At 45.2% G+C, this 27248-nt stretch overlaps 1 protein-coding gene across 21 annotated transcripts in view; it reads left to right on the top strand.

Annotated features, from left to right (window-relative positions):
* The window catches only part of LOC109397187 (neurobeachin), a 405013-nt gene extending 381900 nt beyond the window's left edge, over positions 1–23113 (top strand). For all 21 annotated transcript variants that reach the window (XM_029877456.2, XM_029877463.2, XM_062844813.1 and 18 more), the window contains 6 exons: positions 18–2757; positions 2819–3159; positions 3217–3313; positions 3376–3572; positions 3635–3786; positions 19429–23113. In XM_029877456.2, coding sequence (XP_029733316.1) covers positions 18–2757; positions 2819–3159; positions 3217–3313; positions 3376–3572; positions 3635–3786; positions 19429–19519 — 3618 coding nt within the window. In that variant the 3' untranslated portion in view covers positions 19520–23113. The remainder of the gene's footprint in view (positions 1–17; positions 2758–2818; positions 3160–3216; positions 3314–3375; positions 3573–3634; positions 3787–19428) is intronic.
* Positions 23114–27248: the final 4135 nt, after the last annotated feature.

The following is a 27248-nucleotide window of genomic DNA, read 5'->3' on the forward strand; positions in this document are numbered from 1 at the left end:
CTTGATTTCTTTCACAGAGCGTCGATTCGGATGCCGCCTCGCTCAACCTGAACTCCACGGAGAATGACGCACCGGAGGTGGAAACCTCCAGCGAGATCATGGCCGACGACAACAAGCCGACCAACTCCAACGACGAGAGCTGGACCGACGTCAACCTGAACGACGAAGGTCCCACCGATAGTACGATCGTTCCCCCTGGTGCCAAGTCGCTGATGCGAGGTGCCGACGTTTCCGGTCAAACCAACTCCGCCGGACAGCTGTCCGGTATGGGACCGGGCGATCACTCGAACAAACTGGAATCGGACATTTCGGTGGTTCGTGTCCCGGATAATTACCAATCGTCCGCGGCGGCAGCACGTGGACGTCCCGAGGATCTGAACCTGAAGGCTCCCTTCGTCGGGCAGATCCCGATGGCGATCCCTTCGAGGGAAGCCAGTTTAACCCAGAAGTTGGAAATCGCACTAGGTCCGGTTTGCCCGTTGCTGCGTGAAATAATGGTAGACTTTGCCCCGTTCTTGTCCAAGACCCTGGTCGGGTCGCACGGTCAGGAACTGCTCATGGAAGGCAAAGGATTGACCACGTTTAAGAATAGTCACTCGGTCGTTGAGCTGGTTATGTTGTTGTGTTCGCAAGAGTGGCAGAACAGTTTGCAGAAACATGCCGGGCTGGCGTTCATCGAGCTGATCAACGAAGGTCGACTGTTGTCGCACGCGATGAAGGATCACATCGTCCGGGTCGCCAACGAAGCGGAGTTCATCCTCAACCGAATGCGTGCCGACGATGTGCTGAAGCATGCGGACTTTGAGTCGCAGTGCGCTCAGACGCTGCTGGAACGCCGCGAAGAAGAGCGGATGTGCGATCACTTGATCACGGCTGCCCGAAGGCGGGACAACGTGATCGCTAGCCGGCTGCTGGAGAAGGTCAGGAACATTATGGGTAACCGGCATGGAGCGTGGGGTGATAGCAGTGGAGCCTATCAGAAGCAGATCTTCTGGAAATTGGACGCTTGGGAGGACGATGCCCGGCGAAGGAAACGAATGGTTCAGAATCCCAGAGGGTCTAGCCATCCCCAGGCTACCCTCAAAGCGTCTCTGGAGAATGGTGGAGGTGAAGAAGGCCGAGAAGCAACGCGGGAGGAAATCTACTCGCAGATTGCGGTGCCACGATCGCAACAACCCGACCTGCTGGACGATTCCGAGCTGCTGATCGAAGATCGTGAACTTGATCTGGATCTTACCGGCCCGGTTAACATAAGCACCAAGGCGAAACTTATTGCGCCCGGTTTGGTGGCACCCGGAACGATGTCAATTACCTCGACGGAGATGTACTTTGAAGTGGACGAGGAAAATCCCGAATTCCAGTGCATTGACCAGGAGGTCTTGAAATACTGTGATCATCTACACGGCAAGTGGTACTTCTCTGAAATCCGGGCGATCTTCTCCCGTCGGTATCTGCTGCAGAACGTGGCGCTGGAGATTTTCCTGGCCAGCAGGACTTCGATCCTGTTCGCGTTCCCCGATCAACACACGGTGAAGAAGGTGATCAAGGCTCTGCCGCGAGTTGGCGTCGGTATCAAGTACGGCATTCCGCAGACTCGTCGTGCCTCGATGATGTCTCCGCGGCAGTTGATGCGCAACTCCAACATGACCCAGAAGTGGCAGCGCCGCGAAATTTCCAACTTTGAGTATCTAATGTTCCTGAACACGATCGCCGGTCGAACCTACAACGACCTCAACCAGTACCCGGTGTTTCCTTGGGTGCTCACCAACTACGAATCTCGGGAACTGGATCTCAGCCAACCATCCAACTACCGAGATCTGTCTAAACCGATCGGAGCACTTAATCCTTCCCGACGTGAATACTTCGAGGAGCGATACGAGAGCTGGGACACCCCAGGAATCCCTCCGTTCCACTACGGCACCCACTATTCCACTTCGGCGTTTGTGTTGAATTGGTTGATCCGGATGGAACCGTTCACAACCATGTTCCTAGCGTTGCAGGGCGGAAAATTCGATCATCCCGATCGACTGTTCTCCTCTATCGCCCTTTCGTGGAAAAATTGCCAACGTGACACCTCGGACGTCAAAGAGCTGATTCCCGAATGGTACTTCCTACCGGAGATGTTCTACAACTCGTCGGACTACCGACTGGGACAAAGGGAAGACGGTAACCTAGTCAGCGACATCGAACTACCCCCCTGGGCCAAAACTCCAGAAGAGTTCGTCCGCATCAACCGGATGGCTCTGGAGTCCGAATTCGTTTCCTGTCAATTACACCAATGGATCGACCTGATCTTCGGCTACAAGCAACGCGGACCGGAAGCGATGCGTGCCACCAACGTATTCTACTATCTAACCTACGAAGGCAGCGTCGATCTGGACACGATCACCGACCCGGTTACACGCGAAGCCATCGAAAACCAGATCAAGAACTTCGGTCAAACCCCGAGCCTTCTGCTGATGGAACCACATCCTCCGAGAAGTTCAGCTATGCACCTGTCGCCGATGATGTTCAACACGATGCCCGATGACGTGTGCATGTCGCTGAAGTTCCACCTGAACTCACCGATCATCCACATCTCGGCCAACACGTACCCACAACTGCCACTGCCTTCGGTTGTGACCGTCACGGCTGGTCACCAATTCGCAGTCAACCGCTGGAACTGTCAGTACACCGCCAGCATCCAGAGTCCAAGCTATGCCGAATCGTCACAGAATGTCAACACCAATCTGCCGCTGACGATGGATCCGCTGCTTTGTAAGTACTCTTGCTTGCTACCGTAACACTTCTCTGAATAATTCGTTGTATTCCCAAACAGCTCAAATCAACGGTCACAACAACAGCCAGCAGCAGAACCGGCGCCACCTCGGCGACAACTTCAGCCAAAAGCTGCGCATCAAATCGAACTGCTACGTCACTACGGTGGACAGCCGGTTTCTGATTGCGTGCGGCTTCTGGGACAATAGCTTCCGGGTGTTCTCCACGGAAACGGCCAAGATCGTGCAGATCATCTTCGGCCACTTCGACGTGGTGACGTGCCTGTCGCGGTCCGAGTGCAACATCACCTCCGACTGTTACATTGCGTCCGGATCGGCCGACTGTACCATACTGCTGTGGCATTGGAACGCCCGAACGCAGAGCATTGTTGGGGAGGGAGAGGTGAGTCAAGTCTAGATGGGTGACTTCAGGAACTACAAAACTTCGTCTTCCTTTCAGATCCCGACACCTCGGGCAACGTTGACCGGTCACGAGACTTCAGTTACATCGGTTGTGATCAGCGCAGAGTTAGGACTAGTGGTTTCCGGATCGATAAGTGAGTATCTCTTTCGTTGACTTTCAGAACCCTACGATTACTAATACCTCTTCCCACTATAGACGGACCGGTCCTAGTCCACACAACGTTCGGTGACCTTCTGCGTTCCCTAGAAGCTCCAACTCACTTCATCTCGCCGGAGAACATCACCCTCTCGCGGGAAGGTTTCATCGTCGTAAACTACGACGAAGGAAACGTGGCCGCGTACACGATCAACGGCAAGCTGCTGCGGCACGAATCCCACAACGACAATCTACAGGTGAGTCATCACCGCGCTTTAACCTTTAAAGTTCACAAAATCTAAGTTGAGATTCGTTTCAGTGCATGCTCCTTTCGAGGGACGGAGAATATCTGATGACCGCCGGAAACAAAGGAATCGTCGAGGTTTGGCGGACGTTCAATCTGGCACCACTGTACGCCTTCCCGGCGTGTAACAGCGGAATCAGGTCGCTGGCGTTGACGCACGATCAGAAGTAAGTAGAAGCTCTTGATTACTCTTGTTTCCGGAAATGTTCACTGAATACTTAAAAGGTGATACAGTGTCCAACTGTCTCCTCGTGGATTCACTTTGAATGTAGTCCTCAACATGGTAGCAGTAATATCCCCAACTCCAATGAGAACTTCTTAAGTTTCAACGATCTCAAAGGTTTGGTTAGGATGTCCGCCGAAATATTTTCTATAGCGCAGTATTTCAGGTCGATCATGCCAGACGCACACAGGTTGGTATGGCATCAGTTCTTGTTCTTTGTTTATTCCCAGTCCTAATCCGTAGTCGATGGCAGAGTAGAGTTCAAGTAACGGACAACTTTCTTGGCTTCCGTATAATCTACAGCTTTGCTGCCGATTGAGAGCTCAGCAGCGTTCACAGTACCGAATTGAACGACCCAAATGGGGTTGTCCTTAACATCTTCCCTCTTAACCCTTTGAAGCAGTTTTTTCTACGTTTTTCTGTAGTTTTGGTATTCAATAGTATAAAAACGGTAGAATATTATGCGGAATATTTTTTCTGGACATCCTAGATCATCCAAACTGTTCTTGAGTTTAGATCCATAAGTCTACGGGTGTAACGGTAACTTCTGTCATTATGCAAAGCTACGATTTGTAATCTATCATGTCCAGTAAGTCTTCTGAAAATTCAATAGACAGTATCAAATCATTCGGGATATCCTAAGTCATCCAAACTGTTCTTGAGTGTAGATCCTAAAGTCTATGGGAGTAACGGTAACTGCTTTCATTATACCAAGCTGCGATTTGTAATCTATCATGTCCAGCAAGTCTTCTGAAAAGTAAATAGACAATATCAGATCAGTTGGGATATCCTAGGTCATCCAAACTGTTCTTGAGTTTAGATCCTAAAGTCTGCGGGTGTAACGGTAACTGATTTCATTATACAAAGCTATGATTTGTAATCTATCATGTCCAACTAGTCTTCTGAAAGTTACAGTGGTTGTTTTTATCAACTAAGCTTCATAACAGTAAGGAGCCTATAATATCCCAAAAAATATAACAACGCGTTTTGTTCCTCTAACTGCTTTGGCAAGTACAGTGGATTATGTAACACCTTAATGTAGTGGCAAAAGCTATTATCAAAAGTGTAGACCTGAAGCTGTGGTCTCCGGATTAGTGATGTTGATCTGGAATATCTCAAAACTATCATTGCAGATTACAGTCTAAAGTTCATTGTGAGACTAACTACTGTTACTATCAAGAGCTAAACTTCAGGATAGTTTGGACGACCCTCAATGTCCCAAAGGTTCATAAAAATATATAGTAGACTTTAGGTTGGTCCAGTCACCGCTATTGATTATGAAACGTTACTCAGTATGTCAGATATAGCTGACGTTACGAGTGTTGACCTGAAGTTCTGAACTCATGGATAGTTTGGCTAACCTGGAACATTCCCATAGTGTCTCTAAATGACATTCGAGATTTCAAGAGCTTCACAGATCTCAGCAGATCCTATGCTATTATTTATGGTGAAAACACATAAAATTTTTCTTGTAGATTTGAAGGACTTCATTATAGAACAGTTTGGACGACCGTGAATGTCCCAAAGGTTTATGATAAAAAAGTAGACTTCAGATTGTTCCAGTAACTGCGGTTGATTATGCAGCGTTACTCAGTATAACATATATGAATACAGTTACGAGTGTAGACCTGAAGTCCTAAACTCCAAGGAAGTTTGGCTGACCTGGAATATTCCTGTAGAGTCTCTAAATGACATTTGAGATTTCAAGAGCTTCGCGGATCTCAGCAAATTATGCTATTCTGTTATTTATGGTGAAAACACATAAAAATTTTCTTGTAGATTTGAAGGACTTCATTAAAGAACAGATTGGACGACCGTGAATGTCCCAAAGGATTATAATAAAAAAAGTAGACTTCAGATTGCTCCAGTAACTGCGGTTGATTATGCAGCGTTACTCAGTATAATAAATATCGATACTGTTATGAGTGTAGACCTGAAGTCCTGAACTCCAAGATAGTTTGGCTGACCTGGAATATCCCTGTAGTGTCTCTGAATGACATTTGAGATTTCAAGAGCTTCGCGGACCCCAGTAGATTACACAATTCTACACTGAAACCTCCATTTAAGTCGATGCATGGCTGATCGAAAATAATTTTTACCGTACAGGCAATGACTAAAACTATAGACTTTTATATATTTTGACAAATCTCCTTTGTCATGCGAAGTGTGAAAAAATATAAAAGTCTATAGTTTTGTCATTGTCTGCATGGTATCAATTATTTTCGATCAGCCATGCATCGACTTAAATGGAGGTTTCAGTGTATTATATATGGTGAAAATACATAAAACTATTCTTACTATTCTTGTAGATTTGAAGGACTTTATTTTAGAACAGTTTGGACGACCCTAGATGTCCCAAAGGTTTATAATAAGCTCTTAGACTTCAGATTGCTCCAGTAACAGCGATTGATTATGTAGCGTTTCTCAGTTTAACAGATATGGATACTGTTATGAGTGTAGGCCTGAAGTCCTGAACTCCAAGGTAGTTTGGTTGTCAAGAGCTTCACGGATCCCAGTATCCAGTATGCTATTAGTTGTGGCGGAAATACATAAAATTATTCTTGTAGATTTGAAAGGCTTCCCTACAGGACAGTTTGGAACACCTACAACATACAGCCGTTTCAATGTTGGGGTCATATATGACCCCTCCGGCTACAAAGGGTTAAAAGAGATTATAGGGGTCTGAACCTGACTGGCGGTCTGATCAAGTCCGTGAAGAACGCCTAGGGACATCTACCACCGGTTCAACTTCGAAAGCGGAGTCGAATTCGGTGTTGACGTTGTACCTGACGATGACATGGACGGAATCGCTGGGGCCTCGTGCCGTAGCGTAGACTACACACGGACCGACGGGAAACCTAGCAGAGTAGGCTCTGGACTATAAACTGGCGCGCTTGAGTAGGTGCCGATGTAGAGGCGTCCGGGACAAGCTACGGTATCGGCATGCCTGATGGTCGATTTGGGAGATTCCAGGCATCCAATAGAATGTCAAGCGGCAACGAACACTGGCTAGAGTCAGGCAGGCCTGACGAATTGCTTCATTGTCGTGTCAGCAGCTTGGCGACTCCGGAGCTGATTGACATGCCAGCGCAGCATTCGACGATCTTAGACCCACACGTTGTACATAACGTCTGCAATTTTCTCGACGACTGTGCCGGGAACCCATTTCCAACCATTTCGGCCGTAGAGATGGCGTAAACCATGACTTTCCGGCAGAACGGTTTCTTGTCGTCGGTCGGTTGGTTGCACTGGTGGTCGTACCGGTGAAATACGCAGATTCTCGAGACACGTGCGGATTTTGCGCCCGAACATGACCTCGGATGGCGACTTCTGATAGCGCATGGTTGGGCGTGCTTCGATACGTTAACTGGAAAATGTCCAGTGCTGTATGTATTGATCATCTCCCCACTCGAATCTTCTCCATAGTCCGCTTGAAGGTGTCGAATCGCTCCGCTTGACCATTCGACTGTGGAACGGGGAACGGGGCCGTCATAAGGTGCTTGATGCTGTTAAAGGTGCAGAGATCGGCGAACTCAGCGAACTCGTCGGCGAACTTGCCGACGAATGTTACGGCCACACTCAGCCGGAGAGTGAAGACTGTCGCCGCCGAGATGATTCGGTTCGTTCTGATGATCTCTGGATACTTGGAGAAGGCCTCGGCGGTGGTCAAGCAGTACTCGCCTTCGATCGGACCGGCGTAGTCGACGTGGACGCAGTTCCACGGCACCGGAGGCTTGGCTTGGGCCACAGCACCGTTGGAGAGTACGGAGGCGACCTGACTACGGACGCACACTGTTGGCATGCCTTGACGAAATTGACGGTTGCACCCACCGGTTGCACCCTTCTACCACCAAGAGCGATTCCTGGCGTGTTTAGAACCGTTGTTGGATGTTGTAAAGCAACACAATAACGGTATTGGCTTCAACCGGCCTGAGATCCTCTTCTAGGTTGAGGTTTACGATTACGCAGTCCTCTTCGGGCTTGACGAACTGGTTGATCTACCAGAAAAGCAGGTCCGCATTGACGAACTAGAGGGTGGACACGTACTCGATCTCGATATCGTAGAGAAGCAAATGAAGGGCAAAGCGTTGCAACCGGTTTGCCGAATAGATCGGTATTCCCTTCTTGGAGCCGAAGATCCGAAGTAGAGGCTGGTAGTCGGTTTGCAACCGGAAGTTCCGTCCGAAGAGCATTTTATAGATTTAGTTACCCTCGCGGTTCGGCTGGCTGTAGCCTTACTGTGCCTGCGTGAGTGCCCTTGACGCGTGCTGGACAACCTTGATATCACCCCAAGCCCAACGGATAACGCGTCGGCAGAAACGATGATCTCCCACTTCGGATCGTAGTGAGTGAGCAACAGATCCAACGAGAGAAACTTCTTGAAGCGCTCGAACGCTTTTTGGCACTCCGAGGTCCACTGGAACTTCGCTTCAGCCTTCAGCTGATTGTCAAGCGGGTTGAGCGAAGCTTTCGCATTGTTCGGATCAGGAAGAAACAAAACCGTCTCTGTAAATCTACCTTGTCAGGGAGATCAAAATTGTAAATATGTATAAACAAATTTGACATTAAATTAATAAATAAAACATAACAGTTTCTTCAAATAACTTACAATTTAATTTGTTTACTTTCGCTTGACTTTCCTCTTTCGTCTCTTCCAAGATTACTGAGCTCAGTCTTATTCCGCGAGAGTGGCTAAAGTTCCGTCTACGAGTCCGTGTCAATCTGTCCGGTCTGTAAAGTTTGTCTCCTCTACCGTTATCTTCTGTACGACTGTACTAATACAGGACACCTTCACTGTATGCCTATTCAAGCTAATTAATGCATATATTATGTTGGTGTCCTTCAATGTTATGCATGTCTAAACTTACTTGCTCGTGGTGTGGTGGTAAATGTTATGAACTTCAACCGGCAATTTATTTCCCACTCACTTCTTCCCTGAATAGTAACAAACTATTTAAATTTTCTTTACGGAATTCAACACAATTCAATTCTCTCCACTATATTCTTCTCTTCTTCTTCTTCTTTTTTCTGGCCAACTAGCACCGTTCGGCGCCAGTTGTGTTTTACGTCGGCTGGGTCTAGGAGCTAAGCCTTAAATTCCGACGCCCCAGGGAGACAGCCACCACACCTGAGGACCCTACATATCGAACCCATCAACACATGGGCCGGGACCTACGGCTTTACTTCCTATCCGAGGGAAGGCGTGATCACGGATTTTATGTCTCAGAAAATCCCATCGGCGTCGACGGGAATTGAACCCCGACCGACTGGGGTGAGAGGCAACCACGCTTACCACTACACCACCGACGCCGACTATATTGCCCATTGCACGGTGACGTCATCAAGAAATCGCTCTCTTTCTCTCCTACGGGAAATTAGAAAACAACAGGACCAACACCTGTCAAATTTGACAGGTACTGGTCCTGATGTTTTCAAACTCTCTGAAGGAGTAAAAGAGATAGAATTTCGCCGTGAAGTGGTCTATTCTTCTCGATCTCAACTAGCAGTTGTTTATCTTTCAAACTAACCTTTGACGGCTTTCCGTCTCTCTCCGTTCTGTCATTACTCACCTGTCATTGTGACACTTACCAACAGACACTTACACTTCCTCATCGGCCAAACGCCTACCGCGAGGCGCTACACTGAACTACAAATCAACCCAAATTTAAGTTGTTTTGACGCAATCCCGGTCTTCCGTGGAATAACTCAAATTTGCGTTAAACAGCGAAAGTGGTGAGTGAGTAGTTCTCGTTTGAGAGCGGCAAAAAAATTAACCCAGTGGTTAGTTATTTTCACCCAACGGAGGCCTCAAATGACGCAAATTTGGGTTAATTCAAGAAAACCCAAATTTGGCTTCTTCCACGGAAGAGCAGCGGATGCGTCGGTGCTTCTCTCTTTGTTTTCGACAACATTGCGGTGGGGCGAGGGAGAAAACAACCCAACTTTGAGTTAAAACTTTAAGCAGTTTAGCCAAATTTGAGTTTTTAAAACTTATTCTTTGGGTTATAATATTTTTCCGTGTAGGGTTTCGGCAGTGCTGCCAGAATACGCATGTTACGGACGAACTTACCGTGTAGTAGTTGATGGCCCTCAGGAAGGATCGCACTCCTGATACATTGGTAGGCGGCAGTAACTTGGTGATCGCCTCGATTTTGGCCGGATCCGGACGTAGCCCGCGACTGCCGACGACATGACCCACGTACTGCACTTGCTGCTTGCAAAACGTTCACTTTTAAGGTCGTGTGGTAAAACCGACATCTTGGATTCGCTTCAGGGCAGCTCGCAAATTGCGATCGTGCTCCTCTTCAGTTCGACTGAAGTCCGAAGTGCACTCCAGTCAGGCTAGTGTAGGTGATCTGCTGGAATGCACCAGGGTGCGACTTATACAACAGGGTTGCCAAGCTTTTCCCAACTTTCCCTGCTGATTACGGTGATGTCCGAGGCGGTGTCGAGTTGCAGCCGTTCCGGATAGCCAATGGAGACAAATCTGCACCGTTGCAGCACGCTGCAAACGTCGACAACCATCACCTTGGTAGAGACTCCTCTTTTCTTGCTCTTGCTTCCGAGCTTCCGAGACTTCGCACTTTTGCAGCAACCTTCACGGTGTTCAACATGGCCACAGTCGGAGCATTCGTGCTTCTTGTAGCTGCAATCCCGGGCATAGTGTAATACACCGCAGAGTCAACATGCGTAGCTTGGTCCCTGGATGGCGGCACTAGAAAAACGTCTTGGGGCGTTCCAAGGGCGTTTTAAGGGCGTTCCAAGGGATTTCGGGGTGTTTCAAGAGTGTTCCAGGCAGTTCAAGGTAGTTTATGAGGTTTCAAAGGCGCCCCTGGAATGTTCTAGAGATCTTAGTGTGCTTCAAGAGCGCTCATGGATTTCATGGTGTTCAAAGAGCATCAAAGAGGTTTTCGAGGTGGTTTCCGGGGATTGCAAGGCTGTTCCAGGGAGTTCTGGGAGTTTTAACCCTCTAATGGATACCTGGGGTCCATTGGACCCCAGAGCCACTTTGAAGTGGTCGCAAAAAAGTTTGGATTGACACATCGGTCCCGTTTTCACAGTACCTTCAAACTACACCGCGATGAGTTATTTGTGCAAAAATAACAAATATTTCATGGCGTACTATAGATTATTTTTTATGTCAAAGTTGAACCGGGCGATTTTGGTCCCCTGGGATCCATTGGACCCCACGACACGAATGATTGTATCTTGTGATCGGCACTTCCTAGAATAATGCTGTCTTCGACAAAATTGTTCAATAGACCAAGGCAAATCTTGTGACGAACAAATTGAATTGGAATTAGCCCAGTAGGTGGCGCTATTGTTTATTCAAATTTTGGATTGAAAGTTAAATTTAGCATGAATATCTTGAGATTCGGAATGTATAGAAAGTTTGTGTCTTCGGCAAAAGTGTTCAATACATCAAGGATTATTTGGTAATGATAATTATTTTAAAGTTTTTCTGCAAAATGGCGCTAATTAGTTCGTATATGCCCAGCATCCTAGATTACCGAGTGGCAAGCGTCCTCAAATAAGTGCGCTTCTTTCGAAGTGAATATCTTGAGAATAACACAATTTCATTACATTCTGTTCACAATACCAATAGTTCCAATTTGATGGATAATATACTTCAGAATTGACTCACCCGGATACCTCCAGGAATTTCTCCCAAAATTTCTGAAGGAACTCCTACCAGGATTCTTCCAGAAATTAATACAGGGGTTCTTTCAGTAATTCCTCCCGAGGTTCCTCTACGATTTCATCTGGGAAATCCACTTAAAAGCCCTCCGGAAATGACTCCCAAAACTACTTCAGGAATTCCACCAGGGATTCAACTAGGAATTCGTAAAAGGATTCTTCCACAAAGGCTTTCCAAGATTCCTCCACGAATTCCTCCCAGAATTTGTCTCCGAATTGCTCCCGGGTTTTCTCCAGAATTTCCTCCCGGGTTTCCTGCATGAGTTTTTCTAGGAAATCCACTTGAAATTCCTCCTGGGATTTCTTCAGGAATGCCTCCGGGGGTTGCTTCAAGAATTCCTCCTGGGATTTCTCCAGGAATTCTTACCGGTATTTTTCAACGAATTTATCCCGGGATTCCTCCAAGAATTCTTCCTGGCATTCCTCCAGGAATTCCTCTCGGGATTCTTTCAGGAATTTCTCCCGGGATTCTCCAGAAATTTCTCCCGGGATTCCTCTAGGAGTTGCTCTCGAGATTCCTTTAGGAATTTCTTCAAGGGGCTGTTCATAAACCACGTAGACCAAAATTTGGCAATCTCAGAACCCCCCTCCCCCCTCGTAGACTTTTGTCCATACAAAAATTTTGAAATTTGTATGGAGCGTAGACTTTGGCCAGACCCCCCCCCCTCCCCCCAAAAAGTCTACGTGGTTTATGAACGGCCCCAGAGGATTCCTCCAGGAACTCCTCACGGGATTCCTCCAGGAATTTCTCTCCAGGAGTTCCTCCCGGTTACGGGAAGGAAACGTTGAAATTTACATTCCATTTTATTCGATTTATCATGAAAATATATTTTGTATCACAGAGAACAGACATCCAAGCCTATAGAAAATTGTCTCGAAAGCTGTGCAAGGATTCAATTTTTTTAGCGTTGACAACACTAGCGTCACCTATACGGCAAGTTGTTACAATTAGTGGTGAGTACGCATATCTACATAAGTTTTATATTCACCACCGACAACAGCGTGGGAACATTGGGATAGCAGCGCAACCACGATGTTGCCACTTGTGTTGCCATTTCAAATGAACGTTTAATTCCTTACACAGTTTTGAAACTGAGCTAGGATGTCTGATCTCTGTGCTTGTATGGAACGTTCTATGCAAGCCTCATAATTAAGTCATCCTGTATTTTCAGAAAGCAATGGAAAATTGTGTAAATTATGATCAAGGTATAATTGTATATATACCATAATCTGTAATATAGACACTATAGATTCCATATGCTTTCCAAGGTGCAGACAACTGTAAGGGGCCGTCCATAGATGAAGTGGCATTTTAGGGTGGTGGGGAGAGTCTCTGATTATGCTACGAGCCATGCATTAGGTATGGGAAAATAGGGGGAGAAGGGGGGTGTCAAAAATCGTAAAAAAAAAAATGCTACGCCATTTATGGATGGCCCCTAACCAAGCGATCTGTCAATTCGTTTAGCCAAACGAGATTTACGGAACGATAACGACTGTGGGTTGTGTGACGGCATTTTCTATTAGTACACACTAAATCCACTATAAAACACTCTAAAATTGCGTAATTCAACTATTTCTCCCCAAGTCTGTAGATTTTATAGTGTCTATATTCGGTAGGTACATGTCCTGCCAAATAACAGCTGTAGACACCATCTCTATAAATAATAAGCATCCCGCACCAGCGTCTCCCAATAGGAGAGTTCGTATCAAATGGCTCATCAACTGAACATTTTTGACCTACCCAACAACTAAGACACCATTTTTCTAAGAAATCAGGATCCTGAGATATTATGAGATAAAAAATTTGCATGCTATCTAGCACTGCCTAGTGGTCCATAGTCTATAAGTTCTTGACCAACCAAACAACTTTGCCGAAGACATCAACTATATAAGTAATCAGGATCCTGAGATATATGAGATTTAAATTTTAATAGTGTTACGTCTGTTTGTCTCTGATTCCTCTTGGGTTTATTCAAATATTACGAAACGCAAAATTTGACAACTTAAGGGCTGCTCCCTTCTCCGTGTAACAACTTTTGTATGGAAAATTTTGAATGAAACGTTCACAGCGCTAGACCACCTCCCACTCCTTTGCGTTACGTAATATTTGAATGACCCCTTTTGACCCGCTGGACATATATGTCTACTCGTCTACAGCAGTGCGATTTACCCTATTGTTTCGGTACGTCTTGTCCTTGTCCGCTTGTTTAGGTACGTTATATCCTGTAGATTGGGGGCATTTTTCAATGCTCACTAGCACCACCTAGCGGAAACTTCCCGAACTAAATTGTTCATCACTAGATAGGCCTTGACTTTCCTAACATCTTTGCTGAAAACATCACCCTTTCAAAAAGTAAGGATCACGAGATACGCGAGAATATATGTTGGGGTCCAATGGAGGGTTGAGGGTTAAGGGCGTTCCAGGAGTGTTCCAGGGATCTCGGGTGGTTTTAAGTGCGCTCTAGGGCGTTCCATGTGATTCAGAGGGGTTTCAGATGGTTTTAGGGGGTTTCAAGGACGTTTCGGGGGGATTCAGAGGGGTTTTGGTTTCAGGAATGTTTCGGGACCATGCAGGTGAAATGGTCAATTACAGTATCTATGGAATTATCTATTCTCGCTAGGAGTTCTAGTGGGATTTCAGGAGTTTCAGGGGTGTTCCAGGGAGTCTCAGAGAGCTACAGAAGGTATCATCGACATTCAGAGAGTTCCAAGGGATATATGAGAGGTTCCATGGGAGATGCAATGGGGTTTTAAGGGATTGGAGGAGCGTTTCAGAAGATCTCAGGAGATTTCAGAGGCTTTCGGGGTATGATAGGGGACTTACGAGCATCAAGAGCGCACTAGAAGAGATTTCAAGGGGTTCTAGGGGCGTTCTAGAGTTTCCGGAGGTTTTATGGGCGTTCTAGGAGGTTCCAAGGGATTTCATAGTGTTTCAAGAGTGTTCCAGGCAACTTAAGGCAGTTAACGAGATGTTAAAAATGCCTCAAGAATGTTCTAGAGGTCTCAATGTTCCAGGTGGTTTCAGGGGGTTGCAGGACCGTTTCAGGGTGTTAAGCTGGTTTTAGGGTTTTAGTGGGTTTATGAAGCAGGGGCATTCAAGGATAGTTGTGGTTTCAAGGATTCTCAGGTGGTTCCAGGAGCACTGAAGGGCGTTTCATGTGATTCAGAAGGGTTTCAGATGATTTCAGGGGATTTCAAGGACGGTTCAGGGTGATTCAGAGGGGTTTTGGTTTCAGAATTTTTTTCGAAGCATATACGAACGCAAAGTAAAATGGTCATTTGAAGTATCTAAGGAAGTATTTGCCCACGCTGGAAGTTCAGAGGTATTCCAGAGGCTTTCAGGGGTTCCAAGGGTGTTTCAGGGAGTCTCAGAGAGCTACAGGAGGTGTCAGCGACGTTCCAAAGGGTTTCAAGGGATTTCAGAGAGGTTCCATGGGTGTTGCAGGGGAGTTAACGTCTGTTATCGTTTATCATCGGTAACGATAACGTCTTCAGGCGGAAAGAATGTCAGATGTTCATCAACAGCGACGAGACGTCAACGAAGGCTTACGAAATGTTTACTAAACATATAGCATTCACCTGATTTGGGTGATCGATTGTTCACTTCCCGTGTGAAGCGATCAAGAATTTGTCAGTTTTTATGTTGTGTCGCGTCTTTTGTTGCAACACTTATGATCACCTGACGTGGGTGATCAGTTGTTTGCTTTCCGAGTGAAGCGAAACATAGCGTGTTAGATTGCATATTTTGTCGCGTCGTTTGCAGTAAATATTATGCGACCACCTGATGCGGGTTGTCGATTGTTTGCTTTCCGCGTAAAGCAAACAATAGCGTGGCAACCAGCATGACGCGAAGGTCATATTACTTATCAAAGTGAATCCAGACCCAACGATACCTTTCCTACTAACAAACACTCCTTCCTGCAGCCTTTGGTGGAGTCGCAGCGGTAAACGCGGAAGCACTTAACACAGGTTGTTACTAATATTCCTTCCCTCTTCCAACCTGACTTCGAAGGCGTGGCTGGCGCCGTTATTGTACCGTTAAAGAGAGTCTCTGAAGCGTGCACAGTGAGAATGTTGACCACTCCCAGTCAATTATTCAGTTGATTCATTGTGCAACTGTCATTGGTTCGGGTCAATCACGGAATAGCAACCATAGATATGTGCAGTCAGTCTAAGCTAAGCTAAGCTAAGCTAAGCTACGAGACGTCAACGAAGGCGTGCGGCTTTCCCGACATGGAGAATTTGGCACTGCTACAGGAGTGTCTCTAAAAGGAGAGGCCTTGGAGGCGGTGAGGAGGAAACTGCTTCGGCCAAAAACCATCCCAAAGATCTTTGAGACACTGTGTGTGTGCGGCAGGCCAGAGCGACTTCCCAACATGCTGTTGTTGAAGGTTCGCAACAAAGCGGCACCAAAAGTAGATCGGCTGGCGATTTTGATTAGCTTCGGAGTGGTAGTTCAGCAGCTCGCCGATTACCTAGAAGCGACAGGACAACTACGTACTTGGTCAATCCGATGCTGATTCTGGAGCTGACAGAATGTACCGGCTAGCACCCAGCTGGAATGGGTACGGTATTGTAGGAAGCAAAGTGGCGTCGCTGCAGACGTTATCCAACTTCCAGTCAAGGATCGTGAAGGAAGCTAGCAAAGTTGCAGCGTATGAACGGAGAATCTGGGTCGAAGAAAGGATTGACGTGGAAGAGAATAGGCTTTCAGTCCACCCCTAAGGCAGAGGAAGCTCTACCAGATTTGTGGCAGGCCAGCCGCAGGACTAAACTGCAGCGTTCACGTTGCACAGCCAAAGTCAACCGAAGTTTTTCAGTATGATGCCCGTCACTTTGCACTGTGGCAAATATTCCGTGAACACTATCGCGTTTCTGGACGAATCGTATACGCTGGCAGAAAGGACACTGGTAAATCGACCGCCGGAGTTTCCCGGATCGCGATAGCTTCGCAGTGTTCATGTCGACGAGAGGATCCACGCAACGCGTTCAAATCAAGAGTGCTCACCCAGTGAAGAGTTTGAAGATTCCGCAGCACACGGTAGCTTTTTCGGAAATGGTGAGACAATACGCGCATCTCCAAGGCCTGCCGATCGTCGATGTCCAGCATATCGCTCCACAGATACTGATAAGTTGTAAACGTGTATTGGCCGACCGGAAGATCCGACAGCAGTTATATCGAAGCTAGGTTGGGCCGTATCCGGGCCGACGGGACCAGGAAACGTGACCAGCGGAATGGTTGCCCATCATTCATGCAGCCCGGTATCTAATCAGAAGCTGCTGCACGATCTCCTGAAGAGTCACTACACACTGAAGGAGTCCAGCATTACTATCGCCTTGCTTTCGGAGCCGGAAGAAGGCAGATGATCACAGAAGGAGATTCTGAAGAAGACGACGAGAAAGGACAACACCGAGTTTCCCGATAGCTATCCAATGGCGGTAAAGCGGCTGATGTGTCTGGAGAAACGCCTAAGGAAGGATCCTGAGTTATACGCCGAAGTCTGTTCCATGGTCGCTGACTATCTCGTCAAACGCTACGCACACAAAGCGACAGCGTCGAAGCTGCTAGCGTTAGATTGTAGTAAGGTGTGAAGGTGTGGTACGTTCCACTGAACATTGTGAACAACCCGAGGAAAAAGAAGTTTCGTCAGGTGCATGAGCCAGGGCGAAAGTTAGAGGAGTGTTACCCAACTCGAAGTTGATGAAGGGGCCGGATATGCCTTGCTGGTGGTGGTAGTACATATGCAAGTTTCGGGAGCCAGAAGTCAATTTTGGCGCAGACATAAAGTAGATGCACCACCAGCTGCTGATTCGAGAAGAGGACAAGCGAGCGTAAATATTCCTATCTCGGAATAGGGATGCCGACAGTGTATGAGATGGACGAGGCGAACTTTGGGTCGACGAGCTCGCCATGCTCGGTGCAGTTCTTTAAAAACCTGAACGCGAATGAGTCATCGTGGAAAACCACTACGTCGACGATTATTTCGACGGCGTAGACACGATCGAGAAAGCTGTGAAACGGGCGAAGGAGGTACGATACGTCCACTCCAGAGGCAGTTTTGAGGTCCACAACTGGGCCTCTAACTCTGAGGAGTTCCTGGAGGTTATGGGAGAGTGAGAAGAGTACCAATAGGAACGATTCAGCGGGGATGAGGAGTTCGGATCCGAGAGAGTACTGGGGGTCATCTGGATCCCGAGAGAACTATCGATCAAAAGGATCCTGTTGTGCTGCGTGACCCTCTAGGACTGTTATTCGGCTTCTTGACCTTATAGGAAACCATTGATTTAGGACCTATGGCGTTGCGGATGTGATTGGGACCAGCAGATTGACGAAGAGTGTGCGGACTAGTGGAACAATTCGATCCGAAGGCTTCCGGAAGTTGTAGACGCAAGCCAGGACGCGTACGGTGCCGTGGTGTACATCCGCATCGAGACATCCATCGGACCGTTATGCTCGTTCGTGATGGCAAGGTCGAATGGCCCTACAGAGACTGGAGCTGCAAGCTGCAGTGTTAGGAGCGAGGCTGGAGAATTCCGACGGCGAAACGATTTCGTAGGGTGGTACAGAAGCGTTCTATGTGGTCTAACTCGAGACCGTGCTGTCGTGGATTCACTCCAACCATCGTCGGTACAAGCAGTTTGTGAAGCACCAGATCGACGAGATCCATAATTCAACAATGCTTGCAGAATATAGATGGGTGCCGACAAAGTGCAACGTGGCCGACGACGCGTTGACGAAGTGGGAGAAAGCGCACAGCCTGCGACCAAACGGATCGTGGTTTCGTGGCCCAGAGTCGAATGATTTTTGGCCGGTGCAAGAAATAGTGGCACTGAACACTAGCGAGGAGGCCCGTCCATGCCTGGAGTTCCACGAAATTTCAGCCACTGAGTGGATGGAGGTTTTCGAAGCGGAAAGTCTGAGTCCGGACTGTAGCGTGCGTCTATCGATTCGCGTCGAACTGCAGAAGGAAACGAGATAGGCTAGAGATCGAGGCCATACCTACCATTGCAAGAATCGACAGCGCTGTGAAGTAGAACGTGACAACGAAACTACTGCCGCTGAAACGGGACGAATATCAGAAGGCGAAGGCGTATCTCTGGAGGTCAGCCCAAGCCGATTGCTTCGGATGTGATAAACGCTCAGTTTTCTTTTACCGATCATCAGGACGCTTCTTCAGATCTTCGGCCGAAAGTCGTTTCCTGGCTACGTCTAGCGTTAGCTTACCTTCTCCAAAATTGTCCAAAGCGGTAACCAGCGTGTTGTACGTCATAGGAAGGGTTGAGCATCCGCCATCTTCAACTTCTTCGGTTGGGCATGAGATTTCTCTGAAGGTATCTCTCTCCCGCATCAGGCCCTGTATGTCATAGCAGGTAAACCAGTGATGAGATTTACGGCCTTACACTTCATTGAACTTCGCCGTCAATTGGGCTCCTACTGCTGGGGCTTCCATTTTGAGGACTTCCAGCAAGCTCCAGCAAATCCCGTAGATTACTTTCTTTTCGCTCCTGAAGCGCCTTTGAATCCCTCTGAATCTCCCTGAAACGTAGTATCGGACGTGACCTCTTGAGACCCCCTGAAATACCCCGAAGACCTCTTGAAAACGCCTTAAACGCCCCTAAGAACGCATTGAAATATTCTTAAACGTCCTTGAAATTTCCTGAAAAGCCCCTAAAACCTTTTGAAGCCTCCTGAAACATCCGCCTCCTGAAATAAGACTGAAACCCTCTGAATTGCCTATACACAGCTATTGAGGCTGTAGAAAAGAACCTGGTATTCTAAAGAAGTATTAAAGTCATTCCATATTATGGCTAATCATCTTCGACGCGCTGTTCAACATGTCCTTTGTTTTCACAGCCTACTAAATACCTACTCTTCCTTCCTTTACAGGTACCTCCTGGCGGGGCTGGCCACCGGTTCCATCATCGTGTTCCACATCGACTTCAACCGTTGGCACCACGAGTACCAGCAGCGCTACTGAAACTCGTCCCTTCGGTACGTCTCGATCACGAGCCAGGGCGAAGCCGAACTGCAATACCAGCAACACGGCGGAAAAACTGGCAACACTACCACCAACAACACTACAACAGACAGCAGCAGCGATCGGGACTCACTGGTTGTCGTGTTCTAATGGGAGAACGGGATGGTCGCGCACGTGAGTAGTGTAAAAGAGAGGCCAAAATAATGATATAGATGGGCAGTTGTTACTTATTTTAATAAAGAGTATGACGAAAAGGGGAGAGGGCGTAACGCTAAAAGCTGAAGCGTGCGAGTAGCATAGATTTAGGGAAGAAAAGCTTTTAACGGTTCAAATAGCGGGCTTGAAAACATGAGAAATGCAAAGCAGAAATTCTTGAAAAACACGTTTAGACTCCTTTTAGATCGTAAGCAGAGTTCTATCGCACCGAAAGGGATGCAAAACAAGCCGAAAGTTGAAGAACAATGCCAAATTTGATGTATTCACCACAACCACATAAACAGACAGACACACAGTCTTTTAATCACACACAGCAATCGGATAGGACGACGATTCAAGCGAAACAAGGAAGCAGCTTTTATCAATACGAAACCAAAACAAACGCGCGCACGAAGGGGTGCGCATCGTATGCCAAATGTAAAATAAATTCCAACTAAAACCCAGAGAAGACAATTTTAAAAACAATATGCGGAAGAAACCGACCCCGAAGAAGGAGATGGGGACGTGGCAGAGGGAAGAAACGTCGGTAGCAGATTTTACGATCTCGCGAGAGGCGAGACGCAAAATGGTTCTTCTGAGGTTATCCGTCCGCAAATATTTACATATAAACCTTAAACACGAAAGTAAAAACCGTAAATCTAGCAGCACTGAACAACCGCAACAGCAGCACTTTTTAAATGCCACTTCTGAAACGCTAGTTTTTTCAGCATTATCCAACTGCGGCAGTGTGAGGAACAGAGACAGAGAGCGACGCTGCAGGTGGACACACTGTCAATACTTAGTATACATAGTAGAGTGGAGGAACAGTTCTAAGAAACATAATTAACATGTAAAACTATTCACGTGCCAAGCATTTTTTGAAAAAATCCTGCCCAGATTTACCGTTAAACAAGAGAATGAACACCGTAAAATGTAACTTGAAACAACTGCAATTACAGCTGAAACAGCAATGTGCAACAACAGCAGACTAGCGAGCTTCAAGCTTACCGTTCGTTTAATTGGCAAAACTGCAAACGTAATGGACGGAACAACTGGCAACACTGGAAACCAATAAATGTGTGTGAAAGTAACCCCCATAAAGAGACAGAAAGACAGAGAGTGCGTCGTAAATTTCCGTCCAAATCTAGCTTGCTTTTTGTTGGTAAGAGTAACACAGACAAGCACACGCGCACCACCGCACACACACAGACATATGCTTGAATGTATGTGTAAACTTTCGTCAATCACACCGATAATAACACGAACACCGCAAGCGTTTGTTTGTATACTTAAACTTTTTTTTACCATGGAAACGTCAACGAGAAAAGACAAGGCGGAAGAGACGACAAAGCCAGCGATGGAATCCAAGCGCGTTTCGACGAACGCTTGACCGACTTTTTCATCGCTATCGGATCTAAACTTCATCAAGAAAGATGTCAGCTTCTGAGAAATTACCCGAGTACTTAACGAAAGACCCTTATCCCTTAAAGACTAGTCGTAATTCACGCTAACGTATTAACGGCAAACAGATTTCGTCCAAAATTTTCAGCATTTTTCTTAAGGTGTAAACATTCCTGTTATTTACTTCAAAAAAACATGTTTGCTCATTCCAATTCCCCTCCTAGCGATGCAATTACGAGTGAAAAACGATAGATCTAGACTGAAATGTGAGAAAAAACGCGCAGATGTGGAATGCTTCTGACGAGGAACCATTCCATTGTTGTTGATAGTGAGAAACATGATGGCGAAATTTTACGTTTCGTTTGGAAAACCAGTACTTAAATTAGTAGTCATCGATGCGTGTGCGTGTACTTAAGTCGCACGATTTTAGTCCCTAAGTTGGTGTTGGTATAGCTTTTATTCCTTATTAGATTAGAATGGCCGAGAAACAAAAAACAAAATGGCGGATGGATTTTTTGATGTGACACTCTAGCTAGATTATTGAAAGGCGCGCATAAGTGCATTCCCAGTTCACGCTTTATTATTGATTTAGTTGGTTCTTCGCTACTTCATCTCACCGCCGCCACAGAACGCAATGCTAGTTTGTAGAACTTAAGCATAAAATTTTGCACCGCGCTGCTAGCACAGGCAAGTAGTAGTTAATGATGATACTTTTGAAAAAATAAACTAGTTAAAACTTAGAATCTTAGCAGATAAAAAAACTACGAGATAGCTACTTTACCCCCCATTCCCCCACAAGTTGTTTAATGAGAACATAAGCAAAAAAACTGCGTATAATTTTATCGACTATCATAAATAAAATGTGTTTTAAACAAAACAAAACAAAAGTCTAGTTGAGCGTTTTGGATAACTTAAACAAAAAAACAAACGCTTCATTAGAACAAACGCTTCAATTAAGGGTAATCCAAACGCGCGATGTTTTCAATAAACAAAAAATAACAGTTTTATAACGAACGTCAGTTTAAAGTATCCTCCCCGCCCAGCAAATCACCTTGTGCAAACTGGAAAAAGAAATCTTCACCTTAATTTTAAACTAACGCTAAGCAAACAGAAAAAAAACCAGTTACATCAACAAAGCAAAGAACAACAGCCAGTCTTAGTCTTGTGAATTATTATTCTATAGCATAGTAAACAGAGTAACAATGTTGACCGCAAACTTGTGAAAAATCTAACGCTAATGATAGTGAAGTAAAGACACACACCGAGCATTTACATAAGCAAAGAAGAAAACAACGTGAAAGTTCGCATACAGACAGACAGACAGACGCAAATGGTAGGTACGCAGCAAACAGCAGTTCTAAAGCAAAGTGAATAACATACATACACCTTTAAATTTAATAAAACAAATAGGACTAAACTAAGAGCAAAAGGTAATAAGAATATATTTTGTGACACACATTATTGATATACGCAAGAAGAACAACAACTCAACAACAAGAAAAACACACACAAACATAAGTCTATTCAGATCGGAGGAAAGTAACCTAGAAAGAGGAGAAGCCATACATAGAACACAGTCGTCACTAACACGCGGATGGTAGATAAATAGCATACCGTACACAAACACACCTACCTACACACATAAGCACGGTGTAAGCAAGTGAAGAAAACCCAGATAAAAAACATGAAGACATATTGGATATTGCATTTGAACTAAGTGGTAAGTATTGAGCAGGTACTTAATGGAGGTAATACTTAAGCGATAACAAAAACAAAAACAACAAAAGAAAAATAAAAGTTTAAACGGTTAAAAAGAAGCTGCAAAACGTCGCAAATGCCACAGAACAAAATCTAATTATGAAAAGAAAAATCAACTAGTGAAGCAGATACACACAAACACAGAAAGACACTGATACAGACACGGGAGGGGAGAAAATCAAAGAAGCATTGTTACTAAGCCCAATTTATTGTACAATAAATTAACTAAAATTAATCGAGGCTGGGTGTGGTTGGTGGTGTGATCCGAACATGTCCCAGCAGTCTAGCACTGCTTTCGAACTATGTCTGTCATCCGTGAAGTAAATAAATAGGGTGGATTCCGTCAGTAACTCACACCGGTCAGGATGTGCGTTTTTAGCTTTCGTTGGAACATTACTGGTGGAATACCTGGTGAAATTCCAAGTTAAATTCCTGGAGGGATTCCCAGTTGACTTCTTGATAGAATTCCCGGAGAAATTACTGATGGATCTCCTGAAGGAATTCCAGGTGAAATTCGTGGAGGAATTGAAGTTCCAGGTCGAATTCCTAGAGGAATTCCTGGTTGACTTCCTGGAGGTATTCCTGATAGAATTTTTAGAGCAAATCTTGGTGGAATTCGTGGAGGAATTTCTGGTAGGCTTCTGAAAAAAGTTCCTGAAGGAATTTATGATTGAATTCCTGGTGAAATTTTTGGAGGAATTCCTGATGGAATTTCTAGTAAAATTCCTAAGACATTGGTTGAAATCATGGAGGAATTCCAGGTGGAATTCGTGGACGGATCCCATGCGGAATTCTTGGAGGAGTTATTGTTGAAAATGCTTGATAGATACTGATGGGGATTCCATCATGCAGGAATTCTTGGTAGAATTGCTGGAGAAATTCGTGAAGGAATTCATAGAAGAATTCCTGGTGAAATTCCTGAGGAATTGGTGAAATTCGTGGAGCAATTTCTGGTGGAATTCCTGGAGGGATTCCTTGAGGAATTCCTGGAGGAATTCTTGTTGGAATTTCTGGACGAATTCCTGGTGAAATTCATGGAGGAATTGGAGGAATTCCTGGTAGATTTATTGGTGGAGTTGATAGAGGAATTCCTGAGGGAATTCAAGGATGAATTTCTGGTGAAATTCCTGAGGAATTGGGGGAATTCATGGAGAAATTCTTGTTAGAATTACTTGAAGAATACTGATGGAATTCCTGGAGGAACTTCTTGAGGAATTCCTTGTAGACTTCTTCGTGGAGTTCTTGGAGGAATTCCAGAAGGAATTCATGGAAGAATGCCTATCCTAGTGATCCTAGTGAAATTCCTGAGGAATTTTTGGAATTCATTAATGTGTGCTTTTGAATTTCGTTGGATTTCCTGGAACATTCCTAGTGGAATTCCTAGGGCCTGTCCATAAACTACGTAGACTCAAATGGAGGGAGAGGAGGGTTTGTAGAAAGTCTACGGTCCATACAAATAAATATAAATTTTGTAAGAAAGCTTTCGGGAGGGGGAGGGGGTCTGAGATGACAAAAAATGAGTCTACGAAGTTTATGGACAGCGCCGTAATGGAATCCCAAGTGAAATTCCTGGAGAAGTTCCAGGGAAATTCCTAGAGGGGTTCCCTGTTGACTTTCTGATGGAATTTCCGGAGAAATTCCTGGTGGATCTCCTGGAGGAATTCCAAGTGAAATTCCTGGAGGACCTGGACTTCCAGGTCGAATTCCTAAAGAAATTCCTTGTTGACTTCCTGGAATCTAGGAATCTCACCAGGAATTTCTCTAGGAATTAAGGACTGTTCATTAAAGAAAGTGGACACCGGTTTTTCAATAGAAAACATTTATTTTTGAACAAATTCATAAGTTTATTTTTTTATAAATGACAATCAACATACTTGTGGCCGAATTCACGTGAGTTTGAATATTTACTTCGCATTTCCGAAGAACGCTCGGACTTTCCTCTTGATATCTCCCATTAGATTCTGCACAACTTTCTCCGTAACTTTTCGTTGTGCCGCAGACCAAATTTTCTTGAAGCAATCAACAGAGCTTGTTTCTCTTCCATCTTTCTTGAGATGCTGCTTAATTATTGTTCAGTATTTTTTACAGGACACAGTTCAGGGAAGTTTGGTGCATTTTGTCATTTTTCAACAAAATCGACTTTATCCGTCTTGAGCATCTCTAGTGTCGAAGAAGCGTAATAAGCGGATGCCAGATCCGACCAAAACAATGGGGGATCCGTATGTATTCGGTAGATGGGTAGAAGTCGTTTTTTTCTGCATTCATTTTTGTTATTTTCACCGTTGATTGTTCTTGTTGTGAAATACGAAGAACTCTTTGAGCCGCATGAACAATTGGCTTGCCACACCAAAAACTTTTTCCCATTTTTTTCGGTTCTGATGTATCCTACATCATCCGGCACATATGTCCCCTGCTCAGCGTTGAAAAATTACGGTCCCGTAAGTGTATTAGTATGCCAATTCTCGAAATGACAACTTTTTGGAACACCATTTGTGCAGAATTAAAAGCTAGTCGCTAAGCTAATTCGATCCATCGCTCGAAATTTCTCACTTTTTTCAGTTTTCTTTGAGTGTGTTGCCAAAGTGAACAATGTGTTTACACACTGAGTAAAAATTCACAACTTTTTGTTTAGTTTTAACTCTAAACTATTGGTAAACAGATGTCCACTTTCTTTAATGAACAGTCCTTACTCCTGTATTTACTTCAGGAATTCCACCAGGATTTCTCCAGGAATTATTCCAAGAACATTCCTGGTGAGATTCCTAGAAGAATTCCTAGTGGGATTCCTGGAGAAATTTTTGCAGGAATTCCTGGTAGACTTCCGGAAGGAGTTCCTGGAAGAAATCCTGAAGGAATTCATGAAAGAATTCTTCGTGAAATTCTTGGAGGAATTCCTGATCGAATTCCTAGTGAAATTCCTGAGAAATTGATTGAATTCATGAAGGAATTGCTGGTGGAATCCCTGGAGGAATCTCATGCGGAATTCCTGGAAGAATTATTGTTGGAATTACTTTAAGAATACTGAAGGAATTCCTGGAGGAATTCTTGGTAGACTTCTTGGTAGAGCTACTGGAGAAATTCCAGAAGGAATTCATGGAAGAAGTCTTGGTGGAATTCCTAGTAAAATTCCTGAGGAAATGATGGAATTCATGTAGGAATTCTTGTTCCATTTTCTGGATGAATTCCTGGAAGGATCACAGGAGGAATTCTATCTGGAGCAATTCCTGATAGAATTCAAGGAGATATTCCTTGTATCAGGTATCAGCCGACCTACTCCAGAGGCACGTTCTCCTCCATTTGGGAAATTTGTGCCATCGCCATGAACACGAGCCTATTCATCAGGGATAGAGAAAAGGAAGGTAAGGAAATAGGATCGTAGTAAACGCATAATCGTACCATAATAGGTTCAAACAGCGCCCTGGAAAAAGCACTGTGATAACGCATAAAGCGTAAAGAGAGCCTATACCTCTTTACCACAGCGGGTTAAGAACAACAGAATATCCTGAAGATTCAGGTTTCTGATGCCAGTTTCACTTAGTAAGTGTTTACTGAGTACAGGTCGGACTCGATTGTCCGAAGTCGGCTTCTGATGCTCCTCAAACATATATCTGAGGAATGAAATGCTCTATTATGCTGAAATTTTGACATTTTGTCATTTCAACACTTTGATTTGTAATCAGTCAAAATTTCAGCTTCTTAGAGCATTCCGTTTGCGACATATTATTTTGGGATGGGCCAAAACCCGACTTCGGTCCGGATAATCGAGTCCGACCTGTACTCGGAAACACAGTTGCGCAAAAACTGGACAGTTACATATCAAATGATACGAAGTTCCATAATCGGATTCACAGCTATCACATGCAAATGAATTAGCTTGCTGAATATTCGCCATGTGATAGCTGAGTCGGCAGTGGCCAGTCAATGCATTGACTAGCATGTTGCAATTCTGCTTAAGGACAAGGTATTTGGAGTACATAGCTCAAATTTTCTAGAGCACCGTTTTTAGGAACCGTTGAACGGATTTGGATGAAAATGCATCACGCTGTTGACAACCACTGAACAATTAGCATGATGCATTTTCAGACATATCATTTCAACGGTTCTAAAAAACGGGGCTCTATAAAATTTGAGCTATGTACTCCAAATACCTTGGCCTTAAACAGGTGAGTTATAGACACTTTGCCACCTCTAGAGATGGCACACAATTTAGTTTGACGACATGGCTCCAAACTATGTATTCCAATATTGTTTGTACTGAGTGGCAGCTATAGATAGTATGATGGCATCACACAAGAAAAGTGATTCTTGGGAACTAGTTTGACTTGGGTATTTAAACGAGATCGTGCGCTAGAAAGCCCGAATTGTGGCGCAGGCA

Source organism: Aedes albopictus, chromosome 1 (genome assembly GCF_035046485.1).
Source record: "Aedes albopictus strain Foshan chromosome 1, AalbF5, whole genome shotgun sequence".
NCBI lineage: Eukaryota > Metazoa > Arthropoda > Insecta > Diptera > Culicidae > Aedes > Aedes albopictus.